At 41.7% G+C, this 23,301-nt stretch overlaps 2 protein-coding genes across 5 annotated transcripts in view; both read right to left on the reverse strand.

Moving 5' to 3' along the window:
* The window catches only part of LOC108044282 (rap guanine nucleotide exchange factor 4), a 44,547-nt gene that overhangs the window by 5,196 nt on the left and 16,050 nt on the right, over positions 1-23,301 (reverse strand). For 2 of the 4 annotated variants that reach the window (XM_017123241.2, XM_044456531.1), the window contains 13 exons: positions 11,854-12,000; positions 6,966-7,017; positions 6,516-6,613; positions 6,145-6,231; positions 5,921-6,062; positions 5,650-5,842; positions 4,756-4,901; positions 4,386-4,530; positions 3,130-3,306; positions 2,333-2,494; positions 1,179-1,540; positions 419-672; positions 191-361 (listed from right to left, as the gene is read on the reverse strand). In XM_017123241.2, coding sequence (XP_016978730.2) covers positions 191-361; positions 419-672; positions 1,179-1,540; positions 2,333-2,494; positions 3,130-3,306; positions 4,386-4,530; positions 4,756-4,901; positions 5,650-5,842; positions 5,921-6,062; positions 6,145-6,231; positions 6,516-6,613; positions 6,966-7,017; positions 11,854-12,000 — 2,136 coding nt within the window. Of the gene's footprint in view, positions 1-190; positions 362-418; positions 673-1,178; positions 1,541-2,332; positions 2,495-3,129; positions 3,307-4,385; positions 4,531-4,755; positions 4,902-5,649; positions 5,843-5,920; positions 6,063-6,144; positions 6,232-6,515; positions 6,614-6,965; positions 7,018-7,100; positions 7,350-11,853; positions 12,001-14,765; positions 14,841-23,301 lie in introns of those variants that run through there. The other 2 variants (XM_044456530.1, XM_044456529.1) reach the window with 2 other exon arrangements.
* Positions 18,877-20,763, reverse strand: LOC108044283 (cytochrome P450 6a2). Its single transcript, XM_017123242.2, has 2 exons — positions 19,599-20,763; positions 18,877-19,537 (listed from the first exon to the last, which is right to left on the reverse strand). Exons 1-2 carry the CDS (start codon positions 20,698-20,700, stop codon positions 19,119-19,121), a joined length of 1,521 nt encoding a protein of 506 aa, XP_016978731.1. The 5' UTR covers positions 20,701-20,763; the 3' UTR covers positions 18,877-19,118.

The following is a 23,301-nucleotide window of genomic DNA, read 5'->3' on the forward strand; positions in this document are numbered from 1 at the left end:
CGATCAATTTGGGAAAGTTTAGTCAAATAGTTTCGGGCCTTCTTTAATTTCTTTGAGTGGCAAAACTCTGGGCTAACTTAATTTGCCAGCAGATGACAAATGGCAACAGTTTTGCGGTCAGTGTCTGGCAGGCTAATTACCCAAACGAGACTTTTGAGACTTTTTGGCAAAAGTTGGCTTGCTATCTTACCTTGCCAAAGTGATGCCGCCCGAAGGTGTGATACAGTAATTCGTATTCATGAACGGCCCAGAACAGGTCCCACTCGAACAGGGTGATGTGGTAGGCCAGCTCCTTGGTGCTCAGAATCTCCAGGTCGATGTCCACCCCCTCGGTGGGGCCCTCTTGCTCCTGCAGCTGAGTCTGTGGGAAAAGCAGGGATGACAAATGGCCATACAACATCCAGGGACAACCGCTTACCAAGGCATCCAGGTGATCCTTGACGGAGACAAACAGGCGGCCATTGAGCGACAGACCTGTTGGTATGCTGACATCGTTGTCCTTGAACACGGAACGCTCCCCGTTCGACTTCACCTCCACCAGGACGAGGTCCTCGGGTCCCCGGTTCAGCTGCAGCTTGTCGGCGGCACATGCCTTTATAAGCTCCGCCGTGGTGTGCATGGGGAATCGCAGGGTGCAGTAGGTGTGGTCGGCGCAATAGACGCGGAAAATTACTGAAAAACAAAATTGTATTAAGGAACCAGAATGTTTAAAGCCGGTGAACTAAATATTTTTTTATATAGTCTACAATACTGGACTTAAATCAGACATTTATTTATACAGTTTAACTTCCTTAAATAAAACTTCCCTATTAGTTGAATTAATTATATTGGCAATGGAAAATAAATTTTCATCGTGATATGTATTCTATAACTCGAATTCTCTATCTCTAACAGATGGTAGTTTTATTATGAAGGTTTATGTATTATACTATAAATATTTTTTGTTTGCAATATTTTAAATTTTGTTGGACTGTCGTTCAATTTGTATTTCTCTGTATTTCATTAAGAGAAAATATTTAAGTCTCTGAAAGACGTTTGTCTACTTAAGTTTCGGCTTAAAGCCCATAAAAAGTTCTTTAATATATATTTCAAGATATTGAAGGAACAAATAAATTTTTATGATGCTTGTGTTGGTCCTAAGAACTACTTTCTCAGTGGGAAACGAGGGGGACACTTACTGTCATCGTCTGGTCGAATGACCGTCTTCGAGGGCGTCGCATTGCCGCTGAACAGACAGATGGGCTGGCCGTTGGGCGGCAGCTTCCACTTCTGGCCGGCGTTCTGGTTGCGGTCCTCCTGGTAGCGCGCCATCTGGGTGAGCACGTTGTGCACGATGCTGGTCTCCTCGTTCAGGTCGGGATCGGCCTCCACCTCGGCGGCCAGGTCCTCGATGAAGTCGCAGACGCTGGGCTCCTCGAAGGCCGCATGCCGCACGGCCATGACCCACTTCTGCATGAACTGGATCACGCGCTTCTTGAAGTTGATTATGTACTCCCGATCCTCGGGCGTCTGGGCATCCTCATGGGCATCGCAATGGAAGGTACACGGCGGTTAAGGGGGAAACCAATTACGTTTTGGCCTGGCGAATGGGATTAAGAGTGGGATTTGCTGGGTTCTGGATACCTCCTACACTACCAAACAGGGTCGAGTAGGACTCAAAATGGTTTTTCCGACCTGCGGAATCTGGTTATTGATTTCTGTCCCGCATTTCTCCTAACCTTGTTGCTTAGTCCTGCCTGCTTATTAAACTCATCACGTATTTCGATGCAGATTGTGAGATTAGTTTCAGGCATCATTGAGCAGAGTTTTACCTCCCCCATAGAAGCATTCCGAAAACGCTGACCCAAGTCATCATTGTGGCTTTGTTTCGACTGAAGTTGAATTGTTCTCCCTGCGCCGAAACGGAAGTGTTGCTTGTTAGCATTTTCTGCTACACTCGAGCCCAAAAAGCCACCCGAATTTTCCGCACACCCGCGCCCACACCCACATCCACATCCACACCCAAACCAGCTGGCCGGGATCGGGGTCATGTGTAGAGGCTTGCGTGCTGCCGGCACTTAAACTGTCGCTGTGGAAATGTTTCGTGTTCCCACCCATGGGAACGTGACTCGGGCACGAGATGGCCTAGTCCAAGAGGGGTTTTCTTTTTGGTGCACTTTTAAAGTGCACCCTGAACCTACCTAAACGGACCTTGGAAATGATACAAGAGCTACAGGGGAATTTAAAGTGGTTCACGGCGCAGATTAAGTTCTGAGACGTGGCTGGAATTGCCAAGGACTGACTCAAAGGCTTAAAATATTTTTCGGTGATTTTTGTGTTTTAAAAAGGATATTAGTTGGCCAATTCATCAACCAGCTGCACGACGGGCATGAATACGATGTGCGTGAGCAGGAAGTCGTCCAGAAAGGGGTCCATTCCGCCGACCGACTGACCCAGTCGCGTCTCCAGCAGGTGCTCCAGCATCTTGGCCGGAGTTCCCGACATTACCGTGTATCTAGGTAGAAAAAATAAATTTTAAATATTTTATCTTTTCTAAGTTGACTATCTACAAACGGATTAACTATTTAAATCCTCTTAAAGGTCATAGTTAATTTATTAACAGCATGAGATATTTCCTTCGTTTCTATAATCTTTTTTTCGACTGGAAGGATATGTACGAAAAATGTCATATCACAAATTATTTAAATGAATGAGAGAGTTTGTCTTATTTGTTTTACAAACATTTGCGATGCTTTTATGATGAAAAAGATTGGAAAAACTTTTGGTTTTGCTTTTTAATTTGATTAACTTTTAGTCAACTTCAATGTACCCTTTTCATGGAAAACCTAATTTCAAAACAAGTTTTTGAATAAATGTTATTGTTTTACTTATTTTGTAAAAAAATACTACTTTTAATAATTTAAAGGAAAATGAATGTTTGTAGATATTAATTATATTATTGATTTAAAACAGGTTGTATAGCGCCCTTTTTTCATTTTAATCGGAGACAATACTAAGGATATCAAAGTTGGCATTCCATCGAAGCGAAATGTGGCCGTAAAACCAAATACCCGCGACCCATCAAATCAGAACCCGGCTGCGACTTTCAATTAAATTTGAAGGCGCATTAAAAATTGATTAGACACTCACTTAAATGCCGAATGCTGTCCACGTTGCTTGGCCACGCGCTCGAGCACTAAAACATCCTTGCCGTGCTCCTGCAGTCTCAGGGTATTGGCCTCCACATCGCGCAGTATCCTGTTGAAGTGTTCCTTGTCCACGCGCAGCAAGTGGCAATTGTTCTCCTTGAGTACAATGGTAGCAGCTCTGCCGGAAAGTTTGATAACTAATTAGCAATCTCTTGGAAGGCATTTGGAATAAAAATATACTCATTAAACGATTCTGTTGCATTTAATGGTTAAAACTTTAACTAACAAGCAAATTTCCACCAAGCAAACTGCATTTGATAGGTTACAAAAATGCAGTATATGCGCGGTCGCATAAATAGCTTTAAATATGAAAAATATATGCTCTGCTGTCGGTATGCACTGCTTTTGAGCCTGCCACTACGGAAAATATTTCAAATTGGATTTCAGCGGTAGCAGCCATCAAAGTTGCTCCTGCAGTTGGCAAATGAACTCAATCGATATGCGAAATTATTTACCAGAATGCAGCTATATAAGCACGATTCACGGCAGCGCGATTTATTATATTTGTTGAAGGCAAACATCCTCTCTGACAATTTTAATTAACCAAAAAGCTGGATGGAAGCTTAAACTAGTTATCCTTTAAATGTGTGCACTGTAAACGGAAATGCACTCGCATTTAATTCGCATATACTTGTAGTTCATATAGTGGAAAAAATACCTTACTGCAAAGGTACTTTTCAACGTATTGAAGTTGTGTTTTGCTCTATTTTAACGGGCTGTAGCTCTTTGATATCAAACAATGGGAGAGAAATCCATTATTTGGCAACTCTTTGATAGGTCCCTTCCTTTGCCGTCCGCTCAAGCGACAGCTTAGGAAATGGCTTACAAATTGGACATGGGCCTTGGCTAATATTTTGTTTCAATTTTCAATTGTTTGCCTTAAAATGGCACACAATGCCGCTCGTTATCTGTCGCTGTTGTGGAGGTTGTTGCCTGTTATCTCGTCCGTTGCACCAAGTGCTCCGCCTGAACTATTACTCAGGCCATTGTGGCTATTTGGCCATTGTCAACCCGTGGGGCTTTCAACCCAGACAGGCCACTAGAAAATAGGAGAGCACAAGGGTCAGCCAAAGAGGCTTTTGCAAAAGTTTCACTCGGTTAAAGATGGCCCAAACGTTTAAGAATTCCGCAATGAAAATGATTCAATTGTCAATGACATTGCCAACTGACGGATTGCCTGGTTTCCACATCACTCACCTGGGTGCGTCGTTTATCAAGGCCAGTTTGCCGAAATCATCCCCAGTCTTCAGTGTGGCAACAGTTCCCTTGCCGTGTATCACAACATCCACAGATCCCTTGAGTAAGATGTACCAGGAGCGTCCTTCGTCGCCTTGATTGAATACTGTTGTCGTAATGGGTTAAACGTGTTGAAGGATAAAAGTCGTGATTAGTGTTTAGAAATCTCGAATCCGCTGACTTGTTCCAGCTCTAATGGCTGACCCGTTTATTGAGACATAATTGGCTGGGTCTTAATTAAAATGTTTCCTCAACTTTTTTGCCGCTTCTCTCTTTGAAAATCACATCTCGGCAATCTGGGGAGCCATCGATTCTGCGGCCAGATACTCACATATTGTACCCGCCTGGGCATGAGCCTCGAACACGAAAATCGAAGACAGCTCCCGCTTGATGCTGGTCGATAAATGGGAGAGGGCGGCGATGTGGACCAGTTCCTCGAAGACCAGCTCCAGTTCCTCCGATGTCCTTTCGTGCGAACTGTGGGTCAACAAATGAAGAATTTTGTGATATACATCATTCCCCCAATGCATTTTCAGGTAACTTTAACTTTAACTTTCGTGACGATGCTAATGGCTACTCAATTGCACAATATATGACATTTTCATTAGAAACTTTACAGGTTAAATTAATTACTCGCACATCAAAAATAAGTTATTGTTCAACAGGGAGGATTCAAAATAAACAAGAGAATCTTGACCTCATTAAAGCTACTTTGCTGATAGTTTCCGAGCTCTCGACTTAGAATTCTGGTGGTTTTCGTGAATATTAAACCAATTTAGTTGTTTTTCATCAGTTTCAGCTTGTTCCCGAGTTGGAGAAACAAAAACGTATACGCCAAAGAAGGATATTCGTTAAATTAGATATTTTTTAAGGCCTATTTTTATTTACTTTGCTTCCAGTTTGGCTGACTTTTATACACTTTATACTGTCAAAAGTAAATAGTTTGTAAAGTAATTTAAAATTTTTGAGAATTTGTCGGCATGAGTAAAAAGAATTTTGAGTTTGACTTTAAAAAGTAAATCGAAAGTAGTTCCTTAAAAGATATCCATTATTGACTATTTTTGGTCCCTAATTTTATTTAAATAATTTATAATAAAATGTACTTTTTGGTGCTTAGGATACTTTTTGTTTAAGATCGAGGGTGACGCTGATTGAAAATCGGTCACAGTGGAGTCATACTTTTATTTTATCCGTCTAATATTCACAATTATTCTGCGGTACTTACGGCTTGCGCAATATCATACGCAGTGTGGCGTCAGGACCACGCTGGAAGAGTGCACTCAGCCCTTCGCGGATGTGTTCGTTTGCCGCTCCTAGATCCTCCGCCTGGGGCACTCCTGCTGCCGCCGTTCCGCCCTCCTCGTCCAGGCGAAAGCGGTACAGAAAGCACTTGTCCTTGAACGGCTGCTCCTTGTTGACTGCGGATGGGGTATGGATTTAGTCACTTATCTATGCCAGTGAGCATCAAATAGTCAGCAGTCAGAGTCAGAACTCACCGTGTGCGAGAACTCCTTCCTCGACGAGGGCCTGCCACATGCCCGCCGCCTGGGCGCGGGTGTGGACGATGGGCGAGAGGTTGACCAGCCAGTCGACGAGCTCGGTGCCGGGGGCGCACTTGCGGATTAGCTTGCCGGAGACCTGTCCGGGCGGGATAATTAGCATCGCAAAGGCGTTAAGCTCCACTCCAACCCCCCACACCCCCTCACACCCCCACACTCACCTTTCGATCCTTCAGACAGCTGGAGTTGTCGGCGACGAGTAGTATGCGTAGGGCCCAGCCCATACGGTTCATAGCAGGACTCGGCGTCTGTAAAGATTTCAAATTTCTTTAATTTCCCCATCCGAAAGTCCAGCTCATTTGGTTAGGGCCAAATGTCAAAGCCAGAGGAAATGTCCCAAACAAGACCTCTCCCCCCCCCCCCCTCATGAATAACACATAAATATTTTGTAATTCCCTTGACAGCTTCTGGAGCAGCAAATTAACTCATTTGTCGTCGTCAATGTAAGGACATAACATTTATAATATTTATGTGAGTTTCGAGGTGGCTTTTCTGTTGGCTGGTTTGTGTTCTTTGTACACTTTGTGCTCACCTCAGTAATGGGCAGCGCTGGGTTGGGATGGTCCGGGCTGAGAGGTCGCTTGGTGGGCGATGTAGCCGCGGCTGATGCCTGCACGGTGGGACCAAAACCTAAAAACGCACCCATGGTGTTAATAAATTGTTGTTATTCCAACTGTATAGCTTGTGTAATGTGAGTATAATTTGCTTATTCGATTTATGGGCACAGCCAGTAGCAGTTCGTGTGCTGTTTGTTTTCAGTTTCTAAATGATGATGAAGCTGTTTAATTTCAGTTCTCATAGTAATAATAAAGTCAGTCAAAATAAAAATAAACATTCGTATTCACGCAACCACTAAAGATAATACAAAGAATATTGTTTTCAAACAAAAATACAAAGACATTAATCACCTATGGAAGCTTTCTGATGAGTTAGTCATACGAGTACTAATTCTAGGATACTGTGGAATTCATTGTTTACATACCGTTCTTCAATTTGCAATTGGTGAAAATGTCATTCATTAACTCCTTGTTTTTCTGCAATGGAAAGCGTAAGTGTCCATTAATAAAGAGTGCTTATCGGTTGTTGCGAATTGTTTGCACTGGCAGATTCCAATTACGTTGCTCATTTCAAATGCCGTCGACTGCGGACGCGGCATGTGCCCCCGTTCCAGTCGCCTTCGCCGCTTGACGGCGGCGGAAGTGGCGCCAGCTGTGGCCTTGGTGGCTCCCAATGTGGGCGCCATCTGCTCCTCCCCGCCGCTGTGCCGTCGGTAGCGGAGCAGGAGGACGCCGGGGGTCAGGTCACTGCCGGCCACAATCTGGGTGGACCAGCGCTGCCGGCCAGCTGCCATGCGGGGCAGCCTTTGGGGTCACTTTCACTTGGAACTGGAGTTCGAGCTGGCAGGTAAGGTCTGCCAAACGCTTATTTGCCAACTGATAGCTTTACGCAGTCGACAAACACATAGAAGCCTCGTTGTTTGCAATCACTTATCAAGGAGAAGGGTTGCCGAAGCCCCTTCATTGTTCACGTTTCTAATTCTTTAACCCACTAACTTTTGACAACCAAAATGCTCCAATAAAAGCTCTTCAAGTGAATAATTAACAAAGAATTAACAAAAGAACTATTAATACTAGCAGAATATTATTCAGTCGCTAACAACTTTGTTTACGAATGTAAAGTCTGTACGATACCATTTTACTACTTTTAGTTTGAGCATAAACTCACCTGAACAAAAGATCAAGGAAATGAAAACTTGTATACAAAAATGTACTCAGTAAATTATTTTACCCCTGCAGTTTTTATAGAGATTTTATTTTTATAGTTTGGTTGATTCTGGTGATTTTTTGATGATCATTTGATGATTTTTTTTCTGATCAGTATAACTCTGGACATAAAAACTATATACAAAAAAAAAATGTTTAACTTTGAAGGGGTAATGAAATGAAATCGGCCCCCTTCTAATTTAATTTAAAATTTATAAAAAATTTCTTGAGGGCTTAGGGCAATATTTCATACATCATAAACATTCGTTTATCATTTGTTATCCAATCTTTATTTAAATGTTTTTAACTTTCCTTAAATTATTATTATTAGTTCCCATGATGTTTGAAAATGATGTTCCAAATCATTTTTCAAACTAATTAAACAGGGAAGGAAATACCGTGTTGTTCATAGACAAGGCCTGTCAACGTCCAATATTGTACATTTCTCTTTGAGTTTCTTTCGATTTCCTGTGCTCAATAAGACCCATTAGCTGAAGGTGGGTTAAAATTGGAGCCAAGACGCCTGGCAACACTTGAGTTTCTGTCCGCTGATAAGCGACAAACGCTGCGTTGGCGTCGTCGTCAACGCAAATTAAACTCACTTTGCTTATCAAACGCACAGCACGCCGAAATGAGTGCCACCCACTGAGTGGGCGTAGAAAGTGTTGAGGGGGAGGGGGTTTGAGTGGGTTGGGGGGGCTATAGGGGTTATAGGCCCTCGCCTTGAATGTCAGACACATTAATTGAACCGTGATGGTTTCTGACGAGTTATGTACTTCCAGGAAACTTTACTTTGCCTTTGATTGGAAAACTGAAAACAGATGCCATTGTGGCGATTTTATTATTAAATTTATATGGACCAAAAACAATGTTTTATACCGGGTAATCGAGGCGAATCATATAAATTAAATGGTATTGAAAAAGAAAGGAAACAGAAACAAGAAAAATTAAGGCTTTTCGCCTGATAATAAGCTCCAACGAGTTCATTATTAAATTTATATGGGCCAAAAACAATGTTTTAAACAAGGTAATCGAAGCGAATCATATAAATTCAATGGTATTGAAAAATAAATGAAATTGTAAGGAACAAGAATAACAAAGGCTTTTCGCCTGATATATTCATATAAGCTCCAACGACAAAGTCTATGCACATAAATTTCAAGAGCGCTATTAGCTTGAAAAACTGTCTTCCTAAAAATGGCTCATAGATAAATATATTTTAGTGGCCACCAGTTTCCAAGTTTTCAAGCTATTTGCTTAAAACTTTTCCCGAGGATTCATTGTTTTGCTTGGAGAAAATATGTTAGAACGGCTAGAGCGTGGCAGCCATTACCATTTAAAATGCAAACAAATTTGAATGAGACCATCTGAGTGTACCACATTGCCACTTTTAATGGTTTTATGATAATAAAATAAATATATAACACTGTAAACACTCCCGTTTATGATATTCCTAGGGCGTTTTGCCACTTCTGGCGAAAGTTTGACCGTTTAATCTCAAACTCAAGTCTTAAAAACAATATTAAGACCCGCTTAAATAATTTGGCAGGTACAGACTTCTTTGGACTAAAGAAAACCGTTTTGGGAAAATATACAAAGCATCTCTTGGTAAATATCGCAGTTTGTTATTTTCCGTTTGGTAAAACAATGAAAAAAACTATCTGCAAAAATACTTCAAATTCTCGTTTCTTTCTTGCAAGTTAACCAAAAGGAAATCAGTGCAAAGCACTACCAAAGAACTGAAGAAACTGTTGAGTAAATCCTGTGGATTTACCAGAAGTGTGTTCATTGAACAGTGTTCACAACATAGATGCAATTTAAATTGAGCGGTGCAGCAGGCACTTTGATGACTCAAGTGAATTTGTCTCCTCCTGCGCCAAAGGCTTCGAAATCCTTCAGTGATCCCTGTTCCCCATCCTGTCCATCCCCTCAACCCCCCACACATCTATCTCCCTTATGGGTTCACATGTGCAACTTGTGTTTATGCATAAATAAATAACCCCGTGACCATGGACATGCAACTGTGCATGCAAGCCACACGGGGCTCTCAATAGAGTCGGCTGCAATATTTATGGGCTGTATATTACGCAGACCACATGTTTGGCAATGCCGCGGTTGCATCAGCGGCTAGAACGGCATTTGGGCAAACGCAGAACACGCCCGAAATTAAATGCAAATATTTAGCAATCAAGTGGCATTGAATCGCATTAAGCGTAGCACCCGCCAATTGAGTTATATTCGCACACTCAGCAGCAATCTGAGAATTTACCGCGAGTGCCAAGTGTAATTTCCGCCATTGATTACGAGGCGGCCATGCAAGACTTACATCCGACTTCGTCCGTCGTTTCGATTTGGAATTGACTACTACATTTTTACAATCGCAATCGCAATCCCAATGCCAATCCCAACCGCAATTCCAATGCCAATCCGAGGATTGCTGAAACGCTTGTCCGGAATAATTGGCAGCCATTCAATGGTAAGTGGCTGCTAGTTGCTAGCTGGTTTGGTATTCACTTTTGTGCCCTCTAGGTTTTGGGTGAAACGAGACTGGTAATTAACCCGAAATTCCCTTTCACCCGCCATATGGGACTACAATTGCTTTCACTGACATTTTCAATTTGGCCACTCGAGCAAATATTTGCGCACAAATCAAATGCTCGACTATGCCAAGGGGCACAAAGTGGCGGGCGGGAGCCAAGGATGACAAGTTCCATGAACTCAATGGCTTATATCCCTTACACTCTTACGAATATTTCTCCTATTCCCTTTCGATTCTCCCCTTGATTTTATCGCATTTACGCAGTGGCAGTGGCAGTGGCAGTGGCTGAGAAAATTCCCCAGTTCGCATTTTTATGGTACTGCAACCATAGCATCGAAGCAGCCACCGCCCACTTTCACTCCATTGTTGCACACTGCGTATACGTGACATGTGGTGGCCCTGCTGTCGCAGCTACTTTGTTATCGTTGGGTTCAACTGGAGCTGCCTTTCGGTAAGCCAATGTTGGCATAATGTTGCAAAATAGTATATGCCCCAATTTGAGGTTTGGCTCCTGCTCGTTTTTCCGTCCTCCTAACAAATAAGGTAAACACACGTCCCTCACTAATTCTGGTAGCTCGAATGTGTGTGGCGGGGTTTTCCCTTTTGTACCTTTTGTGGCTGCCACAGGGGATGACTTCGGGCCCCTGGCTGAATGGCATTGTTAGTGGGGTCTTCGAATTTAACACAGAAATTCACATCGAGTTTTGCATGCGGGCACTGGCAGAAATAAAGTGGATATCACTCCCGCCCAAGATTTGATTACCCAATCGAGGTATTTCGTGTATGGCAAGCTCTCTAAGGTGGAGCCTGATTCAAATCGAGAAGTGCGGCTTCCGTTTTCTTCAGTGGCTTTTTCCCGATTATGTGGGTCCCTCAAATATGTACATTTTGGCATGTGTAAGCCATGTTGCGGTTGACTATGGCCAAAAAGATGCTTTGCCAAGGGTCTTTGCCACATTCCTGCCTGCCTTGTGGCTTGCCTAATGCAAATATAATTCCTTTTCCGGTCAAAGGCATTCATCCAATCGAACCGTTTTGAGTAACCAGTTTGGTTCAGTTGAGAGCCTTTCCAATTAATTATCCTATCGCTTTGTCTGTACTCATCGAGTCCTGTCATTTCATTCAACTGTCCGTTGACATGCAACATAGGCATAAATAATGCATTGCACTATTCATTCTAATGCCGTCCGCACATAAACGTAGGCGAAACAAAGAACTACTTAACCCACAAGAGAAACTTGGCTTAATTCCCCACTCTGCGGCAAAGCCAAAGCACTTAACACCGGAGGCCCAAATTGCTTGCCATGTGTTCGGGCTTAGGCCTGGAACTTCATTAGGAAAAAGCTGTTCACGGGCCCAGGCTCGTCCCTACGAGCATCATTAAATGTTAATTGAAATTTTAATTAAATATTTTCGACAATGACGCAGGAATACCGCAGATAGTCGTTGCCCCTGCCTCTCACATTTCTGCATATCATTTTAGCAACTCATGCACAGCTGCTCATTTAAGGAAGGGAACCGAAGGAGAGCAGATGGATTGATCCTTTGGCAGGATTCGAGGAACTTACCTCCCAAATAAGTCGGAAGTCCTGCTGCTCCACGCGCAGCAGTTCGCAGGTCGTCTTCGTCACCACAGTGCTGTCCCGCGGCAAGTCGTGCAGTACGGACTCCCCGAATGTGGCACCCACTCCCAGGTTGCACAGTGTAACGGCGCTCTGCAAATAAATAGGGCCAGGATATCAAGTTAGAAAGCGCTTACATTGTGGGTTAAGTATGTGTTTTCAACACCCGGTACTCCTTCGAAGCAAGGGTATGCTGCTCTTAAAAGGAAATGTAGAACTAAGTGATTTTGTTTTCAGAAAATATTATTGTTACCCAGCAGTGTGAGCTGTGATCATTCTCTTAAAATCATATTTAAGTTTCGCCCACAGAACACACAGCACATAGTTTAATAACTGGAGAATGATTTGAAGCCAATTACGATTAACACCCTTTAATTTACATGTTAAAGTTTGTCACATTTCGATTAACACAATAACATTACTTTGTACGCTAACAAAGTTGGATAATGCATAATTAATAACTTGTATAAAATAGAAGTGCAAATTAAATTCGATTTCTATGCCTTCAGAGTATATTGTATCTTTCGATAAATAAGAAAATAATTACGTAGTAAGAAAATATAAAACGAAAAATAGAACCAGTCAATGGATATAGAATTTTTTATCGACATTTTATAGCAAATTTTAAATTAAATTGCGTGTGTGTAGTGGCCAGACTTTGTTTTCCCATTCTTGCCTAGATTTCCGCTAGATTTCGATTCATTCTCAATTAAGTGAGGAGTATCACTAAGTCGAACCATGGATTACTGTGGTATATATAATATTTATCTCTGAAACTTAAGCATTCTGTGGTGGCTTGACTGCTCCAGACTTGGCTTCTCTTCTGCTGTCTCCTTACACAATTAACGCAAATGGCCGCAATTTGCTCGTGGTGGCATTAGACATGACAAACATTTGCTTAAAACTCTGTAATCGCTCCATTGTCGCTTAGCCCGCAGAAGCCACAGGCAGTGAAAAGCTGGAGATACCGAAAAGAAAACGGGAAATGCAACAAAAGCGGAAATGCAGGGCCATTCGATGTAACAAATGCGGCTTTTGGCTGTCTAACCGCAACATTGCAATGACATTTTCAATTACCCAGTTGCGTTTGCATCTGCGTTTAGACTGTTTGTTTTCCCACCAGACTTCTTGGAGTTCTGGGCCCTTCTTGTTTTTGAATCTTGGCTACTAACCCGAGGGCTTTAGCGGCCCCATTTCGACGACCAAGAAACTGGAACCCGAGAATCCGAGAATGCGAGATGTGGAGCCCTGCCGTGTAATTGGCTTAACAAGACTTGAGAAATTGTTAAACTCACATTAGCTGGCACATGTGTGTGTGTGGTGTGTGCACAGTTATTACACCGCATGGAGACCATAAAATATACTTTAATTAATTCCCGCTCCGTGTAATTACAGTTGCTGTTGGGCCACCTTTTCTTTTGGCCAACTCCGCAGCAATCGCAAATCTCATTCGCTTTTCTCGTTGATTTATTGCGGCTTTTGTCTTTTGACAAGCGTCAAAAAGAGTCTGCAACACCCCTCCCCGCGTCCATATTAAATTTGATTGCTTTCTAATTTATTGCAGCATTAAAAGTTGACCCACAGACACAGAAAGAGAGAGGGATAGAGAGAGAGAGAGAGAGAGGGAGACAAAAGGAAGTGAAAAGCGGCCATCCGACTGAAATTTGTCCACCAGCATTTCCCTTTTGTAATTTCCTTAAGCCGGCGAGAACCGAATTGAATTTGCCGCCCAAACAATAATATTTGGAAAGCTGCCAGCTTTGTGTGTTTGCCAGTTGGGAAAAGCAATTTGTTGCTTCTGATGTAATTTTATGATTCGAACCTACAAATAAATTTAACAAGAGTAACACAATAATCTGAATTTTACTAGCTTCGTTGCAATACATTCATGGAAGATAGATATTTATTTGCTTTCTTAATTTGTATTGGCAGCCTAGTAAATCATGGCATGCAATGTCTACATGAGCAAAAGAATATCAGACTCTGTAAATGAAAATAAGTCCACAATGATCGAAGCTGTTTAAAATTTTGGAAATAACATATTCAATGTTGTATCACAAAGAATTCAAACATGTTGTGTACACCTAAGCCGAATTCTTGAATTTTATTATGACCCTATTTTCCATCTTCATTAATATTATTGTAGGATTTGGACAATGCAAGTTTATTGGGTTTCTTGAACAATTTTTCATATAATAGGAAAGACATATCTCCAAAGTTAAGTAGGACTAAAAGTAGATTTTAATTAAGAACAATTTCCTACACTTCCTTTACTTTAAACCAAATAGGAAGAAAATAGCTTTCCTCAGTCACAGTTTTTCGCTTTTATATATTTAAATACAATTTGTCGTTATACATTTTTCCAAACACAATTTTTTCTTCAATTAAATTTAGTGGTTTGCGTTGGCGGAAGTGAACAATAAATGCGAAATCCCGTTTTGGGCATCACAAGAGTCTATTCAATCCCATTTATATAGCTCTTATAGTTTTCAGGTTATTTTTTTTAGTACTCTAAAGGCTAAATGTATTATATAACATTTGTGCAAATACAATAAACATTTTCTGTTTACTACAAATTCGTGTACAAATTACTAGGAGGAACATCTATCGGTTTTGAGCCCAGCTTTTATTCTCTCGTCGAACTCGATTGACACTTAAGTTGATGTCAAAAGCTAAAATAATAAAACGTTTCAGAAATATTGTTATCACTCTGCAGCAAAATACTCTTATTGCCAGCTTATATCTACGTATGGGTTTTCGTATCTATAACCGTATGTAAGCACGTACATTTTTTCTTGTTTTCGTTTTCGCCACTGGATCTTTTACATAAATGTGGGGTTTGCAATGCAATGTTTTACCTTTGCATAATGTCGCGTTGATTGCTCCACGTTATACGTACAACTGCGACGGAACAACATTTTCCCTCTTTGTCTTTCGCACTTCTCTCTCACTCACTCACTCACTCCCACCGCCACTGGAATTCAGTTTCTGGATTTTGGACAGTCGTCGGGCAGTTTTGCATATTCAAATTTGGCTGAGCGACATTTGAAAATATGAAAAACCCTCAAAAAAAATACAAACACGTTACCCGGATTAAATGGAATTGTTGATGTTTTTGTTTGGTCTGTTCGTCGCTGCTGCTTTTGATTGCAGGTCGCGAACGTGAGGTCAAAAGAGCGGTCTGCCACTAACTAAGGTAAAAGCCAAAGGCACGCACTGCCAAAAATATGGGCAACCAGTCCGGGCCACATGCTGCACAACTGCCATTGATAAACGACATGGAAGCGTGTCACGGCGGTCTTCAATTAAACATTCTTTTTGCGAATTCCCGACCCCGTGTGTCGTGTACCACTCCGATTTCCACACTCGCCTCCAGCAGCAACTTTTCCGACCCGTCTCGAATTTGTCCAACCGCACGGCGACGACTCGCAAAGCGAACTGAAATTGAAGTTGAAGCCCGCCAACTGACGGCGGCAGTAGCAGCAACAGAAAAGAAAATCAGCGGAACCAGCAGAGATTCAGTTGCATGTAGCCGACTCTTGTGTGCAACTCCCTGTTGCAAGTTGGTGCAGTGAAGCCAACAGCCACATGTGCAGCGGCAACGTAGAGCGACTGGTTAATTGGGCCGTTCTATGCGATGACAGCTCAATTGACCAAATCTGTCTCATATTCCCGATGCCATTCGCTAACTGACAGCCCAATTTTCGCTATCACAAATGAAGCCAAATATTAGGTTTGATTTATAGTGATTGATTGTAGGTACTTGAAAATGAAAGGCTATAATTCCACGTTTAAAGGTTCTAAAGCCGAAATTGGAGTACTTACAAATAATGATATTCCCTTTTTCGATTAACAAAGAATTTTCTTTGCTGAAATATCGAATTTCATTTGGTTTTCATCAAATGCCTTTTCCTAATTCCCTACATTTCTTAAATATTATCTTTAAAAAACGTTTTTAATATTAAGGTTAGCTAAATTTAAATAAGCAAAAAAAAAAATTAACTTAATTAATTTCTAAAAATTTTTATCAAATTAAATTAAATTAATTTGTGCACATTACTGCGTGCTGTTCATTCTTTTGAAACTATACATTTATATTCCTTCCAAATTTATTTGTTTTGAGAAATGCAGCAAATAAACATTGCAAATATATTTTTAGCTCAGAAATTTTGGAATCGAGAAACTAATTTGCAAGGTTAAATATCGCTCTAATAAATTTTGTTTAAAATATAGTTTGTAAATTCAAATGTACCAAATGTTGATGTATCACAAATAATATACACAGAAATAGATTTTGTGATACATATTTTCCTTGCAGTTAGGGCATCTAAAATTTGTTGTGTAGATGAAAGTATTTTATTTCGCAATTTGGCTGTTGTGACAGCCTTTGCGTTCGCTTGATGCATGCAATTAATCCGCGCAAAAGCTCCGGGCCAAGACCGTGGCCATGTCCACGTCCATGTCGGTGTACATGTACGGATATGGATCAGTATCCACAGCCATGGCTGATAGCGATAGTGGCAGTGAAACCCTAGCCCAATCCCTGGCCATGCCGCATGCACCTACAGCATTGTTTTTGGCCAAATGTCCAGTATCCCACGTCCATGTCGACTTTTTGTTTACTGCCGCGCTTGAAAAACTTTTTACGCACATATGAGCACGCTTCCGTCCGTTGCAGCTGTTGATGTTGCTGCTGTTGCTGTTGCTGTCGTTGCAACAATTGTTGCTACTGTTGCTGCTGCAGTTTGTCTCGAATTGCAGCTGGCACTCTGGCCAATTCTGTTGGGCAAACAAGGATGTGGACTTAACTTTGGGCGATGGCCGTGCGAATGACTTGCTTTGATGATGCTCGTGCTAATGGAATTTCAGATGAGATGATGCTGGATGGGAATTTGAAGCTCTCTACCTAAAAACTACTGAAAAATTGTGGCTTTTAATAACCGAAATACTTTATTGTTCAGGTTGAATAACCTTGACACTTTTATTTTTGTTATGCTTTATGTCGGTGGTTTTTGCACTTGTTTTTTGTTTAACCACATTTGTTTCTTGCGGGCTTGTAATTAAATTTATTTCGCCCTCCTACGGTGAAGGTAAAGAGCCGACTTGCAGACCAAGTCAATGACTGCTCACAATGCTCATAAAAAGCGAGTGAGTGTGTATCCGCCAGATACAAGTACTAAATATCTCATCCACAAAAAATATTTGCTTTCCTCGTTTGAGGTGTCTAAATAAATCATAGGCTGTGTTTGTTTGTCTAATTAATTATGCTAATTAGGTCATCAGTTATTATTTTAAAACATAGCAGTTGTTTGCGGTTTTTAATCAACCTATTAGTTTATAAAAAAAGTTAATTCGACAAGTGATGAGCTAATGATATGAGTCAAAACCAACAAGGGAGGATATAATTAGTTTTATCAAATTACATTTTATCTTCATATTCGTAGAACCGTTAGAGTCGTGCTCATTATGGCGCACATTTTACACGCCCTCAGTTTTCCCAGCTTTCGGCACTTGCCTCAATTTCCACGCGTTGCATGCGGCGGTGACGTTAGATAAACATTTCCCTACCTGCATAATTAAAAAGTTTATGGAGTTTTATTAATCCAAAAGCGCCGTGAAAAATACATTAAAAATACTGCCCTATTTGCTGCGTGCCAATGCGACCCAAAAAGTTGATTTCTCATTTCAAACCATTAAAAAAGAAAGCTCAAAGTTTTCAATTTATGCATTTTGAAAAGAATGTTTTATGGCTTTAAATCACTAACACGCCGATTGATGCTGAAAACTTTCGTTATGTCCGAAGCACTTTCTTGGCTCGCTTGCAGTTGTAAGGCAAATTTATTTGTTCTTTTTATAAATTTAAAAGTATGCAAACTGAAAAATAAGAATTTCTTGGCCTGGAGAACAACTGGAAGCTTAAATCACACAATCGAACAGTAAGTAGAAAAAGTTTCTGTGGCGCAAAACACTAAGAAATGGTTTCATGCTTTGCTTGGACCCTGAAAAACTTTTTGTAAATACAAACGAAAGATAAGAATTTTATTATTAAAGTGCGTATTTTATCTGAATTATAATCAATTGTGATAGCAGGTCATTTTATCAAGTAAATTAAAAGTATGATTACAACCTCATCGTTAAAGTAATTTTAACAAAATTCTAATAAGAATCATTGATAACTAGACTTGATAGTTAAATACAACTATCTCTATTGTCAGCCATTATTTTTGTAAATTATTTTATTCTATCATTTTAAACTGGTACTTATAGTAGAAACACCACAGATAACTGAAGTGGAATTCTGTGATAACGGGGAAGACTTTAGTATTATTTAAGCTATAAAAGTTATCTCATCGCCTTAACAAGACATTGACATTTGTGTACTCCTGAAACTTGGTTGTGTAATTTTTTTTCTGGGTACATACTGCCTAATCAGGTAAAGCCAGGTACAATTAGTCGACTCGTGTTGCATGCTTCACCGCCATATTTTAATTTGGGGTTTTCACTGCTATGGTTGAGCAACCCACCGAGTGTGGTATGAAGTATGCAAAACATTAGAGCGTCTGGGAATATTAATTAACTCAGCTCAGCTATATAGCAGCGGAAAGTCAATGACTTCAACAACACAATGACTAGCCAGGTGGCGATTCGTGTGGCATGCTGCCATAAGAAAATACACTTAAGCCCGAATGCAACTTATGAATCTGCATATGTCATGTGAACAACATTTGTCTAAATGCATCTTGTTGGTAAGCAAACAAGTCGTCCAAACAGTAAACGTGTGCGATTTACCATATTAAGGCAAGGAACATATGTCATAGATTTTACATTTTAAGTTTTTTGGCTAATGCTTGCTTAGACTTTAGTTTCTATATTAGTAAGAAAGTGTAAAAATTGAAGTAAATATATTTTTGAGTTTTTACTAAATATTTCACCAATTCTAAATAGCTTACTGATAAGTAAAACTCGAACTTTTTAATAAAATAACACATTTATTTACAATAAAAGTTAGAGGTTTTACAAATATGATATAAAAATCTCCCTTCTTCTATGGCATGTATAATCAGTACAATATGTCTTCAGTACAAAATATCACAAGGTGTTGATGAACAATTGAGAGTTCAATTGAACACGAATTGTGAAAACGTCATTTTAAGTCGTCTATATCAAATCCTTAGCATAAGGAATATACAATGGCAAATGGGATATTGAATTTAGATGCGCTCCAACTTCAAGTAGATGCCACCAACTGTGCCCAATACGATGGACATGGGGGTGTACTTGAGTGGGATCTCAGTCTGGTCGCAAACGGACAGCTTGAACCTGCTGATGATCTGGGCCAGGCCAACGCGGACTTGCATCTGGCCAAATCGCATTCCAATGCAGTTTCGCGGTCCGTCGCCGAAGGGCAGCCACTCCACGGAGTCGCGAGCGGCCACTTTCTCCGCCGAGAAGCGGTCCGGATCAAAAGTCTCGGGATCGGGATAGAGATCCTCGTCGCGGTGATAGGCACAGGCGGGGATCAGGATCTGGGTGCCCTTCTCAATCACAAATTTGGGATTACCCGGCACCACGTAGTCGTTGAGGGCCTTTCGCTCGAGGTGGGGCACCAGGGTGTACAACCTTAGGGTTTCTAAGTTGCGAGTTGCAATCAGTAAGAGATTCGCATTGGGACATACAAAAATAAAACCAACCTGAGATAACCTGGTTCAAGTAACGCATAGCCTTCACGGATTCATAGGTCAGCTGTCCCTCGTGCTCCTCCAACACCGACTGGATCTCTTCCCTCAGCCTGTCCTGAATGCCCTGGTTCTGGGCCAGCTCGTAGAGACAGTAGCTCATGGTGGAGGAGGAGGTCTCGAAGCCGGCCACATAGAAGACAAACACCTGGGCGGCCAGCTCGCCAATGTTCATTCCCTCGATCACCTCACCGTTGTCCAGGGTGACACGACCCTTCTGCTTCATCTCAATCAGCAGGTTCATGAAGTCGTTCCTCTTGAAGTTCTCCCGTTCCCTGAGGGCAATCGTGTCGTTGACCAGGCGCATGAAGAACTGGTGGACATCCTCGGGGAATATACGCATCCTCAGCCTCTCCGCCAGCCTCGGGAAACTGAACATGAACAGAGTGAGCAGTTTTCCGTGGCGCAGATCGGTGAACACCTTCTGCCCCATTGTCCGGAAATCGGTTACTGGAGTGCGGAGTGTGTTGCATTCAATACCAAAAGCACAGGTGCCGATCACATCGGTGGTAAAGCGGGCCATCAGCTCCTTGATCTCGAGCACAGTTCCATTTTGGCTCGCCGGCACCTGCTCCGTCATCACCTGGACAAACTCCTCGGACACCTTGATCACCGAGGGGAACATGTACTTCATCTTGCCCGAGGTGAAAGTGGGCGACAGTCGCTGGCGCATGTCCTTCCACTTCTTGCCGTCCAGGTTGAACAGGTGCTGGGTGAGCGGATCGTCGCGTCCGTTGTGGAACTGGCCGCGATCGGCGAAGTTGGAGAAGTCCTTGATCAGTATGTTCTTGGCCAGCTTGGGGTCCACAATAAAAGCGGCCGGCTTGTGCAGGAAGTAGAATCCCACAAATGGGTTGCCGCTCTTCCGGTACTTGTTGTAGTAGTCGTAGAAGAAGTCGTGCATCACGCGGTCCTTTCGGAATCCCACCATGTTGCCGTACAAAGGATGAGGGGCATCGTGGGCCACACCTCTGCGCTTCCAGTAGTTGAAATTGCGGTGGTACAGGTACGCCAACAGCGATGTGACCGCGATCACCAAATAAATTATGACAAGCATTTTGTGGAGCTACTCCCGTTTAGCATTCGTCGTACTCGATCAACGACTAATTACTGATCAGCACAATACGTTCCGGGCCATTTTATACGGTTCGCCAACAACGAAACGCACTAGCACGCGACCGTACAATAATATAAGGCGATTATAAACATCAGCATGACTTGACAAATTGCTAGCTGGCAGTCATGATTACAAGCCCAGCGATAACGCCAGGTTCTTTAAGTAAGAGATTTTCTAAGAGATATTCAAACGTTCTCTTCACGCCTCTCTGTACGCGGAATCAAGTATAAACAAGCGATACCAAACCAAATATAAACAAGCGATACCAAGTTTGTTGTTAAACAAACCGGTTTGATGCTCATGTAAATATAATAACTAATTCGCATCACGGGTTTTGTATCATTGTAGACAGAAACAAGCGATAAGACTTCGGTGATTATAAAAAGAAACCAGACGGTATGCTAAATTACCTCGACTATCAGATGCTCGTTCCCTGTTAACCAATATCAAGTAAATTTACAATTCTTGCTAATGGCGCTATCAATCTAGTATGTGCAGAAGCATAAGCTCGATTTAAATAACAAATATTCGATGTGTCGAACAATATTGTTTGATTAAATATATATCAAACAGAAACTTTCCGCCACAGTAATTGCTAACTTTCACTACTTAGGCACTAAAATTACCTGACAAATTGATAGACATAAAGCAAATATCTCAAAAACATCAGGAAATATATTATAACAAGAAAGGAAAGCTAACTTCGGGCGGAGCCGAAGTTGAAATACCCTTGCAGAATATTCTGCAAATTATATTCTCCAAAATTATTCATATGATGCATTCTTAATACTCATAAAAAATCCCAACTTCCTAACTTTAAAAACACCAAAGTTATGGCATTTCCAATCGTTCAGTTATGTATATGGCAGCTATAGAATATAGTCGGCCGATCCTTATGAAATTTGATATGTCGGATTGATTAGGCAAAAATAAAACCCATAGAAAATCCCAACTTCCTAACTTAACAAACACCAAAGTTATGGCATTTCCGATCAATCAGTTATATGGCAGCTATAAGATATAGTCGGCCGATCCTTAAGAAATTTGGTAGGTCGGATTAATTGGCCAAATATAAAACCCATAGAAAATCCCAACTTCCTTACTTTACAAACACCAAAGTTATGGCATTTCCGATCAATCAGTTATATAGCAGCTATAGGATATAGTAGGCCGATCCTTATGAAATTTGGTACGTCGGATTGATTGGCCAAATATAATACCCATAGAGAGTCCCAACTTTCTAACTTAACAAACAGCAGAGTTATGGCATTTCCGATCAATTAGTTATATGGCAGCTATAGGATATAGTCGGCCGATCCCGGCCGTTCCGACTTATATACTGCGTGCAAAGAAAAGAAGGGCGGACAGACAGACGGACAGACAGACGGACAGACGGACATGGCTATATCAACTCAGGAGGTGATCCTGATCAAGAATATATATACTTTATAGGGTCGGAGATGTCTCCTTCACTGCGTTGCACACTTTTGACCAAAATTATAATACCCTCTGCAAGGGTATAAAAAGGTAGATTTAAGTCGTCTTAAGCTTGAGTTAAAAAGGGATTTACCTGAATTTGTGAATAGTAATTGAAACTTAATTTAATCGGGAACCTTATTAGAGGGTATAGCTTTTCTACATTTTGCAGTTTCACAATTCTGTGAGCTTAACTCCCCAATTATGCTTATGGTTAACGTTAACCGCTCCCTGGGTTTCATCCTAAGGAGGTTTAAGCCGCTTAGGATGTGCATTTGTCCCGCGTAATCCCTTTTTTCAGCCGGCGGAGGGAATTGGGAACTCTAACGCGATTATGGCGGATTTATTTTCTCCATTTGGAGGAAGCGGATACGATGCGCCAGCCGAGGCAATATTGACCTTGTGCATCACTTATCACAAGTTGCTAGAATTATTGGCATAGCCTCGGGGCGGGAAAGGGTCCTTGTCTAAGAGTGTCCTTGGCTGTCATTGTCTAAGACACTGTGTGTGCGAGTGCCACTGTGGCTTACTTGTGCAACTGACACTTTTATATCCCGGAGTCTGAGCTGCAGTGTGGCGTGAAAAAGTGAGCAGCGGATTCACTATTCCCTGTCTCTCAAACTTTAATTCCTCCAGCTTGACCTTGAGGTGCTCAGTCTCGGCCCACATGTGTCAGGCCCGCATTTAGATGGGAAACGAAAATAATGCAAAACGAGGCGTTCTCGGCATAATGAAGTGCACAAAAAGAAACAAAGAATGCATTGAGGAAGCGGCAAGAGAAACCTAGATTGCCTCCTCTGACTGCACTTATGCGCTAAATAAAAATGCAAATCTAAATGCAGCTAAAGAGCAGGGAGAAGGGCCCCAAAGAAGCCAGGCAAACACAAAGAAGAACCCCACGCCGGCGGCGCACACAATGCAGATTCCTCAAGAATGCACTCGAGGGCCCTCTAAGTCGACATCTGACTGCTGAATGCTGATGTCGCTGCTGGATTGTTGTCTTTGGGGAGACAGCTTGGCTAATTGCAGATGCGACTGCATCTCGGAGACTTCTTGTAAACAGTC

The sequence above is a fragment of the Drosophila rhopaloa genome, unplaced genomic scaffold (assembly GCF_018152115.1).
Source record: "Drosophila rhopaloa isolate 14029-0021.01 unplaced genomic scaffold, ASM1815211v1 contig_115, whole genome shotgun sequence".
NCBI lineage: Eukaryota > Metazoa > Arthropoda > Insecta > Diptera > Drosophilidae > Drosophila > Drosophila rhopaloa.

What these genes read in the sequence shown, in the direction of transcription:
- LOC108044283 (XM_017123242.2), bottom strand. Translation starts at nt 20,700, where the DNA reads ATGCTTGTCATAATTTATTTGGTGATCGCGGTCACATCGCTGTTGGCG. An exon ending in CTTGAACCAGGTTATCTCAG is followed by an intron (nt 19,538 to 19,598) that starts GTTGGTTTTATT and finishes CTCGCAACTTAG; the next exon opens with AAACCCTAAGGTTGTACACC.